The sequence below is a fragment of the Camelina sativa genome, chromosome 20 (assembly GCF_030686135.1).
Source record: "Camelina sativa cultivar CO46 ecotype springtype chromosome 20, ASM3068613v1".
Lineage (NCBI taxonomy): Eukaryota > Viridiplantae > Streptophyta > Magnoliopsida > Brassicales > Brassicaceae > Camelina > Camelina sativa.
In genome coordinates this window covers 19,585,357-19,602,026 of record NC_141899.1, presented here as the reverse complement: position 1 = coordinate 19,602,026, position 16,670 = coordinate 19,585,357, and the positions used below count along the sequence as shown (strand labels likewise).

At 36.5% G+C, this 16,670-nt stretch overlaps 2 protein-coding genes and 1 pseudogene across 7 annotated transcripts; 2 read left to right on the top strand and 1 right to left on the bottom strand.

Moving 5' to 3' along the window:
* The first annotated feature begins 576 nt into the window (after positions 1 to 576).
* Positions 577 to 3,461, top strand: LOC147919181 (uncharacterized). The gene is made up of 3 exons (XM_087503881.1): positions 577 to 2,559; positions 3,010 to 3,092; positions 3,254 to 3,461. The coding sequence occupies exons 1-3, from the start codon at positions 577 to 579 to the stop codon at positions 3,459 to 3,461; spliced, it is 2,274 nt and encodes a 757-aa protein (XP_087360007.1).
* A 2,961-nt stretch (positions 3,462 to 6,422) lies between these two features.
* On the top strand, positions 6,423 to 13,222 carry LOC147919180 (uncharacterized; annotated as a pseudogene).
* A 1,780-nt stretch (positions 13,223 to 15,002) lies between these two features.
* LOC104722917 (small ubiquitin-related modifier 1-like) lies at positions 15,003 to 16,670 on the bottom strand. 6 transcript variants are annotated; one of them, XM_010441190.3, is made up of 4 exons: positions 16,496 to 16,670; positions 15,571 to 15,711; positions 15,331 to 15,480; positions 15,003 to 15,232 (listed from the first exon to the last, which is right to left on the bottom strand). In XM_010441190.3, the coding sequence occupies exons 2-4, from the start codon at positions 15,685 to 15,687 to the stop codon at positions 15,179 to 15,181; spliced, it is 321 nt and encodes a 106-aa protein (XP_010439492.1). In that variant the 5' UTR covers positions 15,688 to 15,711; positions 16,496 to 16,670; the 3' UTR covers positions 15,003 to 15,178. The 6 variants fall into 6 exon arrangements, with proteins under 6 accessions (XP_010439492.1, XP_010439499.1, XP_087360566.1 ...); XM_010441197.3 differs by having other exon boundaries at positions 15,589 to 15,715; positions 16,496 to 16,667; XM_087504440.1 differs by having other exon boundaries at positions 15,571 to 15,774; positions 16,496 to 16,663.

Sequence of the window (16,670 nt, the reverse complement as noted above, 5' to 3'; positions counted from 1 at the left end):
TTATCTGTAAAGTCTGTATAATTGAAATAGTGTTTAATTGAAATTTATAAATTTTTCTTATTGCTTTTGTAGTTCATTTGTTTTGTATCGATTATGTACTTCCCTCTGTCTATTTTTTTCATGATAATATATTATACTTTTGGATCAATCATGTTTTTGGTTTTGTTAGGCATCTAGGTTATTGATTTAAGACTTCTATGGATAATCAGCTATGTAATGAGTATTTGATTTGCTGCTTAATCTTTCAGGTAAATGGCGCAAATACCTGTTGTTTTCGGAGTATGGGTGACGAGAAATGGTTCTTGACATTTTGATATGGATGGACGCAAAGGGGGGAGAATGTTTTTTTTGCGACACGGTTGTACATACGCTGAGCTTCTTGAAATGGCTGTAGAAGATTATCTGATTGACAAAGAAACATAGATGGTTAATTTATCGTATCCCTTAACAAAGATGATGCTTCAGCAATTGCCCTAAGATACCCCTCTTGTCTATGTCACAAATGATAGATCAGTTCAGAAATTGATAGATTTTAGTAGTAGGAATGTTGTTCGCCTTTGCGTCTCTACGCGATGCATGGATGGACAGCCGGTTAAGCAATGTGTTAATGATGCAAACAACTCTTGTTCTATAGACGATGTGGATCCAGGTGCGGATGAATGTGTAGAAGAATGCCAAGAAGCTCTCCATTATACTATAGATGAGAAGCCAAAAGATGTTGATGACATGGATTTCGATTACAATGAGTACGGGAAATTTGAAGATGAAGATGACGATGAAGATGGAGATCACCTGGATGTAGATGCTGAAGAAGGGAAACCGTTTGTTGGTGGTATTCATGGACAGTTAAATAATCCTTGGATAAACCAACTGAAAGTAGGTCAATGCTTTCCATGTAAACATGATGTCATAAAAGAGGTGCGTTTGACCGCTATTATGTTAAAATTCTCTTTCAAAATTAAGAAGTCCACAAAGTCTCGGTTGGTGGCAATATGCTCTGTGCCAGGATACACGTGGAGGGTCGTGGCCACTGTGAAGAATGATCCAACCACTTTTTGGGTCACCAAATATCTGTACGTGCATACATGTTCTATTGTGGACCGCATAGCTCACCGTAGGCGTTGCACCTCCAAATATATTAGGATGCTTTTTGTAGACCAGGTAGGAATAGTAGATGGTGTTGTCCCACAACATATCAAATATTCAATGAGAACAATGTTCGGCATGACATTGGATTACACAACTTCGTACAGGGCTTTACAATATGCCTTGGAATATGTGAGAGGAAACGCCAAATCTGGATATGCGAAGTTGCCTTATTGTCTTAGAAAAATAGAGCAGTCAAACCCGGGAAGTGTTGTTGACCTTGTTGTTGATGACAAGTATAGGTTTAAGTACATTTTCCTATCTTTTGATGCTTCAATCCGTGGTTTCAATTACATGAGGCGAGTTATTGTGGTTGATGGGATCCATCTCACTAGAAAGTATGAAGGTGTATTGCTAGTCGCTTGCGCACAGGATGATAACTCTCAGATATTTCCGTTGGCTTTTGGAATTGTGGACTCGGAGTATGATGCTTCATGGGATTGGTTTTTCACCAAATTAAGTGAGTGTATCTCAGATGAATATCCACTGGTAGTAGTTTTGGATAGGTGTAGTTCAATAGCTAAAGCATGTCGCAATGTTATGCCATGGGCAACACGAGGGATATGTTACTACCATCTCCAACAAAACATAATTTCTAGTTTCCATGGGAAGCAACTGATGTACTTGGTGAAAGAGGCAGCATATGTGCATACATATGATGATTACAACCGCTACATGGCTTCCCTTACTAACGTAAATCCGGCCCTTACAGCATACTTGAATGAGGCAGATCCAGCTTTATGGTTTTGGGTTTACTGTACAGGAGATAGATACAACATCAAGACTAGCAACATTGCGGAATCTATCAACTCCATGCTAAAGAAAGCCAAAGGTTATCCTATCACATATCTGATTGAGTTTATTAAGAAAAATTCAGGTAGGTGGTATTGGAAAAGACGAGAGGATGCACTTAGTCTGACAACCACTTTTAGCCAGGGTGTTGAGTTCTTATTGGCCGTAAGGGAGCATTATGTAGATATGATGAAGGTAGAACGCATTGATGGTTGGCGTTTCTACGTTAGGGGTGGGCAGCGTGACTGTTTGGTTGACTTGGAAGCAAAATCTTGTTCATGCGGGGTTTTTAATGTTGAGAAAATACCATGTTCACATGCGATTAAGGCTGCCAAGTCAAGCGGATGGCATATGTCTACCGTAGTCGAAGCTTACTATAAAAAAGATTATGTCTATGCGTCGTACACGGCTAACATCATGCTCAATGTCGAGCACAATCCAATTGGGCTAGATATCCGATGTATACCTCCCATACCGAAGCGGAAGCCTGGGAGGCAAAAGAATTCTCGTTGGCTAACATGGCTAGAACTGTCACGTAAAAATGGGAGCAAGCTGAGGAAGTCTTGCAAACAATATGCTTGTTCAAAATGCAGACAGCCTGGACATACTCGACCTCATTGTGTAAGTAACAATCCCACTTGATACATTTTTTTACGTTTTGTATATGTTCGTCGGTCACACTAACAATTATACAATTTGTTCAAGTTGCTGAAGATGGCGAGTAAAGTTAACTTCATCGTGAAGTCATCGTGTAGCAATAATTTGTCTCTGTAATAAAACATTCGGGATTATCCCACGTGTTCAAGTCGACATTATTAAAGAGTAGTACTTAACTATCATTTACTCGTAAGACCATTTTATGATACTCCTCTTCTTAACCAAGCACCAACAACTAGAGGATGATGAGTCAAATTTTGGGGTCAGTTTCCGATACAAATTTGCAAATACAAATTACTAGTACAATCTGCAACTACTGCGGTAGATCGACAATAATTGTGAAATCATGGACAGATGCAAATCCGAGAAGAAATTTCTTTAGATGCACTGTTCATGGGTTTTTCCATTGGTTAGACGCAGAACCATCACGTGGTTGACAGAGGCGGAGCATATTGGATGCGAGGGATGAGATCCGTTGGTTCAGAGAAGAAACCGAGGTACTTAAATAATCTATAAGAGAAATGAAAGAACAAGTTGTTAAAGGTTTGGTGAACTCTGGTGTTGTTAACACATAAGTTGTTAACGGTTTGGTGAACTCTGGTGTGGTAAACCAAGGAAATTCTAGTTTTCTCTCATCCATTCTGCAAGATAAGATTAGGTTTCGCGAGAAAATTAAAAACGAGAGATTGAGAAAGAGGAAGACTAATCCAATAAGTCTATGCGTCAAATTGGAAAAGAAGGCTACTATCAAAGTCAACCTTCAGTTTGATCAAAGAGGACAACGACGGCGAAGGCGATGTGGCGAAGATGAAGCTGAAGCGGCTGGGTTGAAGAATACAGAGTTCGTCGAGATCTGGTACAAATAAGTTAAACAAAGTAAGTAAACTGACAATCCGAAAGATAGAGATTTAGGTTTAACATGAACAAACCGTTAGTGATAAGCGATAGAGATAAGCGGCAGAGATAAGCGGAAGAGAAGAGTTTTCTAGTTCCTTATGAGAAAGAATTAGAGATAACTATCCTTTGTTATCTCGGTTTTTAAGTTGAATAAAATTACAATAATTATAATAATCCCAATTTTATAAAACCAAAACCATTTTATTAGAAACAGTACCAGGAAATTATAAAGAAACCGATTAAAACCGGATCTCGCTTATCGGTAAATTAAACATATAAATATTACTGCCAACTAACATCAAATCAATTTATACCTTGTAATGATTATGTTGATGACTTCTCTGGCAGAATTCTCCACGGGAAACTGAACCGTCTGCAAATCCATCAAATCTAATTAATTTTTGTACTACTATGCTGAAGACTTATCAAGTAGACTTCTTTCTGGGGAAACTAAAACGTACTTTAAACTGCAAATTCATCAAATCTAATTAATTTTTGTACTATTATGCTGAAGACTTATCAAGTAGACTTCTTTCTGGGGAAACTAAAACGTACTTTAAACTGCAAATCCATCAAATCTAATTAATTTTTGTACTACTATGCTGAAGACTTATCAAGTAGACTTCTTTCTGGGGAAACTAAAACGTACTTTAAACTGCAAATCCATCAAATCTAATTAATTTTTGTACTATTATGCTGAAGACTTATCAAGTAGACTTCTGTCTGGGGAAACTAAAACGTACTTTAAACTGCAATCTATCAAATCTACCAAATTAATATAGGGATAAAAGTTGCGTGTGAATATAGAATTCTACACTTACAAGTATAAAGTGATATGATATAGAATCTTTCTAAGAATGAAACAAACGTGAATGATATGATGAAGTGAAGTGATATAGAGAAAGTTTCAATTACCCAACCGTGATCAGTCTCCAGTTAAGCGTGGATGATTTATATTGACCGATACAAGTACTTAAAGACTTTCAATCACCAATTCTCCGTCGTGAAGATGAACTACGTACTAATTTTTTAAAAGAGAAAAGAAATGATTTACTGATAACTTTTTTGGTTGCAATTTTAAAATAATCAAAAGGCCCCGGGCTGGTTTATATATACGAGACGAAACGGTTACAATGAACAGTTACATAATTAATAACGCAAACCATCGCGTTGTAAATCATTAACGAGTAGACTTTGTCGACTGACTTCTTAATGGAGAAGTCTACTAAATAGGTCAAATAATGAAGTCAACGATATCGTCTATATATTACAAAAACTGAAGCAAGTTACCAGATTACAGACATAAATACGCCATTCAAACAAACGGCCACGATAAAGAGAGGTTCACAGTTTTTAATTGAAAGATCTACGAAGCAAAAGAGATTAATACAACAATTAAGATTATACTTGCGATTAAGACATTCTCGACCACCCCGCGTACACGACGAATTGACAGACATAATTCCTTCATCTGATCTTTCACCTTGTCTAGCTCTTGCTGAACCCATAGCATTTCATCATTTTCCTGGATGGCTGTAATAGAATCCCTTTGGTCAGCAAGTCCACCTCTCATTTCTTGAAGTTCACTACAAGAAATATGTGTATTCATAGCACATGAGGATAGCACTAATTTGGAAACTGCTATTGTAGATAGCAAACTTGGTTAGGGTACTTTATTACAGCATTAGATTAGTGCTTTACCGTAATTTTACTATGCGGGAAGCTAAATTGTGTTTTGGAGCCTAATATTGTGCTATAAGCGCCAATACTGAGCGCCATACTTAGTAAAAAAAGACAACTTTCTTAAAGAAAAAAATATATTTTTGACTAAAAGAAAAAACATCTCGATTCTACATCTCTCTCTCTGCTACAATCTCGATTTCAATCGACGGTAACAATCTCTATCTTCGACGGCAATAATCTATGTTCTTTGCCGGCAATAATCTCTATCTTCGACGGCCTCCACATTTCCGGTGCTAATCTCCACCTTCGGCAGCTGAAATTTGCATCTCCATCGTTCAAATTAGGGTTCTTCAGATTCGAGTTCACATCAGATCTCTGCAAGAAGACAAAACTCGAAGGTACGAATTCACCAATCTATACCTCTATTAGGTTTTCCTTTACCCGAATTGTATCTGGTAATTTCAAGCTTCGACGGCTTCAATTGTCCTCTTTGATGTGCTTTGTGTTTTGTGTTTCGGGTGACACTGCTTAGCCCAAATGATTGAGTGAAGAAGACAATGTCATTAACGACTCAACATTGTTCAATTTAGGACTCAACATTGTTAAATTTAGGACTCAACTTATGAGTGTGAGATTGTTCTTTTGTTTGTTATTTTTAGAACTCAAAATTGTTAAATTTAGGACTCAACATTGTCAAATTTAGGACTCAATTTAGAACCTATTAATAGTCAGTATTTGATTGTTCTTTTGTTTGCTATTTTCACTTGAATAAGTCGATTAGGTTTTTCTTCAACTTCAGTAGTTCGTATTTTACTTACTAATTAATTTTGTTCTTCTGTGTTTCAAGCAAGGGGTAACAAAGAAGCCAGTTGTTTTAGTACTGAAAAGAAGCAAGACAATCATCTCCTTGAGGCATTTGGTTATAGAGGTAAGAAGCAATGTTCCCCAATGTTCATGTGTGTTTGACATAAGCTTTTATTGTTATGTCTATGTGTTTGACAAAAGCTGTTATTGTTATGTCTATGTGTTTGACAAAGAATAATATATGTGATTTTATCTTAAATGTTTTTCTCGATAACAAAGAAGGTAGCTAGTTTTTTGTTGTGTCTTTGACTGTTGAATAAGCTGTGACTTTTATGTATATGTTATTAAAATCTGTTAATGATTAAGTTGTTATTTGGTATTGTTATTTGAATAATCTGAGTTTGATGAACTTGTTTAACCCTTCACTAAGGTTTAAACATAAAATGTTGGACAAGGCATGGGTTTATCTTCGCAGGTATGGAGTATATATATATGTAGGTTGTGTTTTAAATGAGTGCTCATAGGATGAATAAGAGTTTATGTTTGTCTGCTTTCATACTACTACACTATAGAGCTGATCCTGCATATGAGAGAGGTGCTTGGAGCTTTGTTAATGCGGTGTTAGGAGATAGTGACTTGGTAATATGTCCATGTATAGACTGTCAAAATTTAGATCGTCATCAACCAAGCACTGTAGTGCATCATCTTGTGACAAAGGGAATGGATGAGACTTACAAGATGCGGAATGATTGGTTTCATCATGGAGAAGTGGACTCAGAGGCTCAAGATGGAAGAAAAACTTCCCAGTGGAATGATGAGATTTTCAGATTATTTCAAGCTGCTGAATATTTAGATGAAGAACTGTTTCAGAAGGATAACTTATATGAGATTCCTGAGGGTGAAGACAAGCAAGAAGATGAGTTCTTATCAAAGATAGCAGATGCGGAGACACCTTTGTATCCAAACTGTTCAAGTCATAGCAAGCTATCAGCTATTGTGACTCTTTATAGATTAAAGACTGAGAATGGTTGGTCAGACAAAAGTTTCGACAAGCTGCTTGAGACATTGTCAGAAATGTTACCCGTGGACAATGTTCTTCACACGTCATTCTATGAAGTGAAGAAATTTCTGAGATCATTAGGTATAGGTTATGAGAAGATACATGTATGTGTAAATGACTGCATTTTATTTAGAAAGAAGTATGAGATGGCTGAGAGTTGTCCAAAATGCAAGGCTTCAAGATGGAAGATTAACATGCAAACTGGTGAAGTACAGAAGGGTGTCCCACAGAAAGTTTTGAGATACTTTCCAATTATCCCAAGGCTGAAGAGAATGTTTAAGTCTGAGGAAATCGCAAAGAATTTAAGGTGGCATTTCACAAACAAGAGCAGCGACGGTAAAATCCGTCATCCCGTGGATTCTGTGGCTTGGGATCAAATAAACGATAGGTACCCTTCCTTTGCTAGTGAAGAAAGGAACATCCGGCTTGGACTTTCAACTGATGTATTCAATCCATTCAATATGTGCAATTCTAAGTATAGTTGTTGGCCAGTGCTATTGGTTAACAATAATATGCCTCCTTACTTATGTATGAAGAAAGAACACATATTTCTCACCTTGTTGATTCCTGGTCCGCACCAACCTGGAAACAATATTGATGTATACTTAGAACCTCTCATTGAGGATCTGAATCATCTGTGGAGCACGGGAGAGGTAACTTATGACGTTTATAGCAAAACTACTTTCACGCTCAAGGCGATCCTTCTCTGGACAATAAACGATTTTCCGGCGTACGGCAATCTTGCAGGCTGCAAAGTTAAGGGTAAAATGGCATGTCCTATATGTGGGAAATCTACTGATAGTCACTGGTTGAAGCATAGCAGGAAGCATGTGTATATGTGTCATAGAAAGAGGTTGCCACCGACACATAGGTATCGTTCAAAGAAATCTTGGTTTGATGGAAAATCTGAATATGGGACAAAGGGTAGGATTCAGACAGGTCATGATATTAGTCAACTATTGAAAAACTTCAAGAATGATTTTGGAAATGCTAAAGAGAGTGGAAGGAAGAGAAAACTGACGAAAACTGTTGGATCAGGCTCTGATGATGAAACTGAATCAAAGGAAGAGGAAGAGGAAGATGTAGTAGACGCAGAAGAGTTATTAAGATGGAAAAAACGGTCCATATTTTTCAAACTGCCTTATTGGGAGGTATGTATCTTCTGTTTATTATTTAGTTCTTCACAATTGAGAAAGTATGATTTTTTTTAATTTTGTTTTATTTTATCTATCTTGTATTGTTTAGGAATTACCAGTGAGGCATAACTTGGATGTTATGCATGTGGAGAAAAATGTGGCTGATAGCCTAGTCTCTACATTGTTGCACTGTCGGAAATCCAAAGATGGTCTTAACGCGAGAAAGGATTTGCAACTTCTTGGTATTCGTATGGATCTGCATCCTCAAACAAAAGGTAAAAGAACTTACCTTCCTGCAGCACCATGGTCATTGACAAAGACAGAGAAAAGAGTATTTTGCAAGAGATTATTAGACTTTAGAGAACCAGATGGGTATTGTTCTAACATATCCAGAGGCGTAACAATGGATGATTGCAAGATATCAGGACTCAAATCACATGATTATCATGTGTTGATGCAGCAACTCCTCCCGGCTGCGCTAAAAGGTTTGCTTCCTAAAGGCCCGAGGATATGTATTACACGCATGTGCATATTCTTCAACAAGTTATGTCAGAGAGTTATAGACAGGGAGCAAATAGCAGTAATGGAAACTGAGATCGTTGAAACTCTCTGCATGTTTGAGAGATATTTTCCACCAAGCTTCTTCGATGTTATAGTGCACCTGACTGTACACTTAGGCAGGAAAGCTCGGCTATGTGGACCAGTACACTTTTGATGGATGTATCCATTTGAAAGGTAGTTTTGTGCTGTCTTTTAATTGTTAGCGTGTTTATGTTATCATTTTGACTGTTGTTACATTAATGTATATGTTTGGTATATGTGTGCAGGTACATGAAAGTCATGAAAGACTTTGTAAGAAATCCAGCTAGACTGGAAGGATGTATTGCTGAGGCGTACCTCTCAGAAGAATGCATGCAGTTTTGCAGTGAGTTTTTGAAAACGACAACAAGTGTTGTTGAAAAAGCAGAAAGAAATGATGAGGACCATAGCAGCCCTATCTTAGAGGGTCGTCCAATATCCGCAGCCACTACTATTACGCTTAGTGAGACAGAGAAGAGAATAGCTCATCTTGCTGTCATTCAAAATATGGCCTTAGTGGAACCTTTTGTCGAGTAAGTGAATGCAATTTTGTTGTGTTTTTTTTCACAAGTCCTGTCCTTTTATAAAGAACATCAACTGATAGTAGTTCTGATTTTTTTGTAGCATGGACCTTCAATATCTGCAAGAGTCAAATAAAAAATGTAATCGTGATGCTACATGCTGTGGAATATGCATGCTAAGCATTTTGCTGGATGGTAAAAAGAACAGGTCAATATTGGTGTTAAGTTACATTACCATTTAGGATATATCGCCAACTGACTGTTGTTACATTGAATTGTCTATATTTGGTAGGTACCTATGAATTCAGAAGGACATGAAGAGATACTTAAGTGGTTGGCATATGGTCCTCGCAGCATTGCACGTTCTTACACTGGTTATATAGTAAATGGTCACAGATTTCACACCAGTTCAGTTTCAAGGCAAAGTCAGAACAGTGGGGTTCTTTATGAGGCTATCTCGCTGTGTAGAGCTAGTGCAAGAGACACTTCACAGCTGGTTGATATGGTCTCTTATTATGGCAGAGTGGTGGACATTATTCTGTTAGATTACAACAACTTTTACATACCAATATTTCGGTGTCAATGGGCTAACAAAGGAAATGGAGTCAAGGAAGAAGATGGATTCACACTTGTCAACTTCAACCAAGGACAACATTCGTTTGCAAGGGACCCATATATACTAGCCTCTCAAGCGAAGCAAGTTTTTTATTTAAAAGAAGATGATTCATCGAATTGGAATGTTGTGATGCAAGGTTCTTCTAGAAGATACAGCGAGGAAGTGCATGAAGATGCTATTGGAGATATCGGGCCAGTGGCTGCAGCTGTTGACATGGACACTGATGAGTTAGATGATGAAGATCATAATGCTCGAAATGATTGTGAAGGGATATATGTGTGAAAGAGTATTAATGTAGGAATTATATGTGTTGTCTGTTGCTTGTGTGTCGCCATTGTGTGTTGTTTGTTGCTTGTGTGTTGACTAAATGTAGTTTCTCTTATTTTGTGAGTCATGGAACATGTGTTCTAATTTAGTTTTCCATTTTGCTTTCAGGTGAACCAGTATGGCGCGTAAAAACAACCAAAACAACAGAAAAAAGAAAGTGAATAAGAAGGGGGATAAAGTTGCAGTAGAAATTGAGAATGAAAGAGAGTTGAATGCAGGGCAAGTGACAAACGCTGAGGATGTTGAGAATGAAACTGAGCTGAATACAGAGCGAGAGGAAAACAACCATGATATAGAGAATGGAACTGAGCTGAATAAAGAGCAGGATGAAAGAACTGATGATGTTGAGATTGAAACTGAACAGGCTGCAGCAGATCAAGAACAGGATCCAGTTCAACCTCCATCTAAGAAAAGACGTGGACCTACTAGAATGAAACATATAGGCAGAGATCCAAATGTACGAGAAACGGTTGATTTCACAGAATTTGGTGAACCGTGTGGACCAGGGTCAGTGAAACTGTCATCATACCTTGGTGTATTGGTAAGAGAACATGTTCCTATATTAATCGATGATTGGAGAAAGGTTAGTGAAAATATCAAAATAGTTCTCTGGAAATCTATTCAGGTAAAAGTTTCTTCTACTGTGTCTTTGTTAGCTAAATATTATAAGTGTGTCTTCTTAGCTAAATATTCTAACTGAAATGCAGGCAAGGTTTGAATTAGATGAGGAGTTTCAGAAGACTGCTGTGTTCAGGCAGATGGGATGTAATTGGAGATCCTTCAAATCACGAGTAGTAACAAAGATCCGGAAAGCTAGGACTATGAAGGATAGGATGCAGCTGAAACCGAAGAACATTCCCCCGATGGAGTGGCGTAAATTTGTCAACCAAAAAACTAGCTTAGCCTTTAAGGCTGTGAGTGATTCATACAAGGAGAGACAGCAGAAACAGATTCCTCACACTGTTAGCCGAAAAGGGATGGTTCGATTGACTGAAGAAATGGTTAGTACAATGCTTTTTAATTTGGTTTATAAAAATGAATGATCATTGAACTTTGGTTGTTCTACAGAAAAAGAGTTGCCCTGAAACCTCTCAACTGACAAGGCTGAAAGTGTGGGTCAAGTCACGAACAAAGAAAGATGGGAATCCAGTTAATAACCAGGCTGCTGAAAAGATAGTAAGTATAGGAGATTAATCTTAATTTCTATCACTTCTCTGATTTCTGTTATGATTACATCGTAGAATTTTCTTTGATGTTGTTCAGAGAAAGGCTGAGGATGTTGAAACTGGCGGTACTTCCTCATCAACAACTACTTTTGGTAAGAATAATACACTCAGTCAAATATTAGGACCTGATAATCCAGGTCGGTTAAGGGCTATGGTCGAGGTATGTCTACGACAAAGCTAGCTTGTTACCAAGTAAAGTCTGCCTATATGAATCAAATGTAAGAAAATCAAGCTCAACTGCAACAAAAAGTTCAAGAGTTAGAGGCAATTGTTCAGAAAATGAATAATCAGGTAAGCCTTTATCACTAGGACCTACTATTATGCGCAACTTCTGATTTGACTACAGTCCAATATATTTACACTGTCATTTTACTACAGAGAGAAGATGAGCAAGGTGAAGCCTCAACTCCAAGAGTAAGTCATTAAGATCTCGTCTTCCTTCCCTTTATATACTTAATAAATTGGCTAAATGTGATTTTCATGTTAATAGAGTGTTAACAAATCAGTACCAGCTAAGTGTTTGTTGATTGATTGGACTGGAACTGAGGAAACTGTCGCTGAGGGCCGACTACTTTCAGCTGATCTTGAGGAGTATGTTAATGAAATTCCATTAGGACCTGACTCTGTGAAAGTGTTGGTTGAATCAGCCATCATCCCAAATGCATGTCTTTGGAGACCTACAACAGAAATAGGATCAATAGAGGAGGCTGTTGGTCATATAATTTCATGGAATGCAGATAGTTGTGTTGATGCAGACAAAGAAGTCAGTGAAGATGACTCTGTGCCAAAGGTACTTAATGTTTTCCTTCTTTTGACTTAATCTTGAACTTTTGATGGTAATAACATTGGTATTAGTTTATTGATAATGAATTGTTGCCTATAAGACTATGTAGTTAATGTTATTGTGTTTCACAGAGCCCATACTTAAGTTCAAAGAACAGATGCACACTGATGGGTTGGGGTAAAAATTATGACAAACCTGTTGCTGAAGGACGTTGTTAGTCAAGAGACCCTCAGGCTATGGTTAATGGTATTCCTATTGGACCAAATGCAGTGAAAGTTTATGTGGATGTAGTACTATTACCTCTTGCATTTCCATGGAGACCTACACATGATGTGAAAAGATGGAGCAAACATTACATTCTTTCGTAGCTTGGCCTGCCAATAGAGTGGAGAATGAAACAGAAATAGAAGTATCGGTTCAGAAATATTCACAAGGTCGGAAGTCTCCAGCAACAACAGGTCCTTCACCTTCTCTTGAGAAGTCTCCAGAAACTCCAAAGACATCTGCAGCAGGTCCAATGGCTACTTCTGAAACATCTCAATCAACTCCAAAAGCTCCTGCAAAGAAAACTAAACAATCTACAATGGTAATTTCCTTGAACTCTAGCTATACATATTTTTTTTTTTTGGAACTGTTGTTGGGTATTGCTTGGTGAAACTCTAGAATGTTATGTGGTATTAGTTAGTTATTTTGTTATGTGGTTTTCTCAACTCCGCAGCAGAATGTCATGAAGGATAATAAGAAATGCAAGCTCATGGATATAACTGGTAGTAACCGAGTTGTTGCTGAAGGATGATGGGCATCAAATGATCCATGTGTTAATGTCCATTGTGTACCCTTGGGTCCAGATGCAGTTCGAGTTTGGGTAGATGTTGTGAAGATCAAAAGTGCAGCAGTGTGGAGGAAAAGTTCTGAAATTGAGACAATGGAAGATGCGCTTGGTACTTCTATTGCATGGCCAGAGGACAAAGTTGTTATGTGCTCCCAGGATTGAAGTCATGTAGAGCTACCCAAGTTGTTCATCTCCTTTTCATTAGACTTTAATTATCTTGAATGTTTCAGACATGGTTTTTAAGTTTAGTATGAGTTTGAACTTGGTTTGTGAAGATATTTAAGTATTTTGTATGAATGATTTATGCAATTTGCAATTCAATATAAATATTTATAATTAAATTACAATATTGTATTAATTAATATTTGAATATTGAAATGCACAGATAAACGTTATAATACAATCTTGTACTGCAGAAACAAAACACTAATGTAAAGTATAAAATAGCAGTAATTTATTGTCATTACTAAGTTTATAATTGCATACAGGAATTGCCATAATAAAGTATCAAATGGCAGATAATAGATGCTATTGTAAACCCTTTTATAGCAGCAACAATAGTGCTATCGTATATTGATTTATAATAGCACATCAATTAACGCTATGTTAGATGGGGGGTCTAAGATGGCAGCGGCAAAGATAGCGTTTATAGAAATGCTATCATAAACCTACCATAGCGTTTTAGTGGTGCTATCGATACACATATTTCTTGTAGTGGTTCTTACATAATAGCCTCATCCCACCATTTCATAATATGGTCCTCTCCATCCTATACTGTACCATAGAAATAAATATACCATAAGAATATTATCTATACTCAAATAATAATTATACCAAACGAATAAACCATCATACAATCTAACAACCTCATGGTTATTGCATCCAAAGAAAATCCTTCCAGGATTTTCGGCTGTGGTGGAATATTTCATATTGGTTTCCCTTCCGCAGAAACATTTGTCAGGAATTCCAACTGTCAGGCCAAGAAAGTTTACTTTGGGTGGACCTTCACTCCATACTTGCAAAGAACTAGAAGATGGCTGAGTGTAGCTGTGTAACCCCATATCTGTGTGCAAAATGAACAAAAAACTATGAGAACATATATATTTTCGAACAAAATTAGCTAAAGCGTTACAAAAGCAAATAGCCGACGATAAATGATGAGAATACTTATCTGAGATGTCCTTGAGTTTCGAAGACGATAAATGATGAGGATAGAATCTGAATTTTCGAGAGCAACTATATCAGAATTTTAGAGAGAGAAATTGTGGAGAGAGAGAAAGCACATACAAACTAGGGTTGACTTACAGAAAGAAGTAGTTATATGGTTACCAAATCCGGTTAGGTTAAAATCAAGGAATTGGTACGCATTCGGTTAGGTTCAGCTATCGGTTTGATTAAATTGTCGGTGAGCTTAAAATAATATAATATTAATAGTTGATGGCATAAGAAAGTCAACCACCAATAGTCTACAGAGAAGTCTACTTAAGCAAACCCTAAATCAAATAATTTTAACCTAATCAGCCTTTCCTCCCTTAATTTGACTAGTTTATATGTAAATTTATTTTATTACAATGCAGGAAGTCTATGTGGTTATTATTTGGTTAAACGGTTTACCAAATTATTTTATAATTTTTAAAATTAATATTTAACCTATAATTAAGGAGTAGACATACTTTTAAGTCTTCCCTTTGACGTTAATTTGAAATCAACCGTAAAGATATTTATTGCAGACTTCCTCGGATTAAATCTGTCATTTCGGCTTCTGCTTTTTGTTTTGTCGTAAGGGAGTCAACTGTAATTCCAGCACCCTTAGTGGTTATATTTCTCAAAAATCGAATATGGGATTTACGATTTCATTCAAATGCAAATAAAGGTACAAAAAATGCAATTGTCCCATATTGTTCGTCTAAATTCTCTTCCCAAAACTCCACACATACCACTATGTCAATGATAACAAGTCTAGACTTGTCTTTATTATCATCATTCTCATCTCATCTGAACTGATACAAAGTACATGACCAGTTATGAGTTCAACCACCAAAGATCCATACAAAACTAGTAATAGAAATAAAACACATTCACATATGATGGTAACAATAATGTTACGAATCAAATCCTCTACATCGGCCAACCAATTAATGCTTCGATTTCATCTCCATCTTCCATATCAAGCTGCATCAGTACATCAAACAATTAGATCACATTATAGGCCATGAATCATGGTTTTATCTTTAGACCAAGAAACATGAAAACAACACACATCAAATTACCTCATCAGGTGTTTGTTCAGGATTGAGACGACGAGCATAGCAGAAGAAGACGGTGTTGTAGAGATCAAGATTTTGAAGCTCACAGTAGCTTTTCATGAGTTTTTTAAACCTCATGGTTCTTTTCATCTTGAAGTGTCTCACACTATCATCCTGAGATTTTACTATTTCAGTCTCATAATATCAAAAATTATGGTACCCTTGTAAATAAACAACACTAAAGCAGTTTCTAATTTTGCTAACCTGACAATGAAATCTTACTTTGAGTACGATTTTGTTCTCTTCGTGATCGGGTACCCCTCCTTCATTGTTGTTGCTGCAGTTGCCGTCGTCGGTTCTATCCGATCTTGGCGGTGACATAGGTCACTTTCTCCAAATTATCCTCTGCCTTATGAAAGGAATTAATGTGAGGTTTTACATGTTATTCTTCATTAGAGTTATGTTACCCTGTATTTTAAAGATTAGGTAATTTTAAGATTAAATACTTAAACCAATTTATGGTTCTCTGTTCATAACGAGTTTACTTTTTTCTAAATGTATGTATCTAAACTATTCATTCTGATAGAAAATAAATAAAGTATTAAGTAGTTTATTATTTTTAGAAATCGGTTAATTCGTTTCTTAAAAATGATAGTGTAGATCCATATATTAATTTGATAAATTAACAAATTAAAAAAAAAAAAAAAATGTCAAACAAACGCAGCATAACAAGTCGCGTTGGTTTGAACAAAAAAAAAAAAAAAAAACAAGTCGCGTTGGTTGATCGCAGTCGCGCTGACGACTGGTCAACGAGCAGGGCCAATACAAAATTAATCATTTTAGAAGTAATACAACTCAAAATCCAAATCATCAAAATTAAATCAATGAAATAGAGAGTATATAACCCAAACTAATATAAGTGCACAACGCAAACAAGTATATTAAAGAAGAAATCTAACTCACTTTTCGTCGAAATAAATTAATTAAGAAGATCTTCTTAGTTAATGTTTTTTATCGACCATAGCTCAAACCGGAGAAAAAAAGTTTACAAAAGAAGTTTCAGAAAAACTAACTAAGAAGATGAATTGCGAATCACATCAGAAAACTGCAATGAATAATCACTTATAGCATCATTATTAATGTAAATATATGTATCCATAATAGGGAATTAGAGAGAGTGAGCTAGTACCTTTACAGTAAGAAGATGAGGATAATAACAAAGTAAAAAAGAAAAAGAAAGAAAAATCAATTGTTTAGGTGGTGAAGAAAGAAATTAACAACTAATAAGAACTATTCCGTCGGAGGAAACGAGGTAGAAGAATACTTTTGCTTGTAGATATAAAGGAAGAAGATTTTTTCATGAC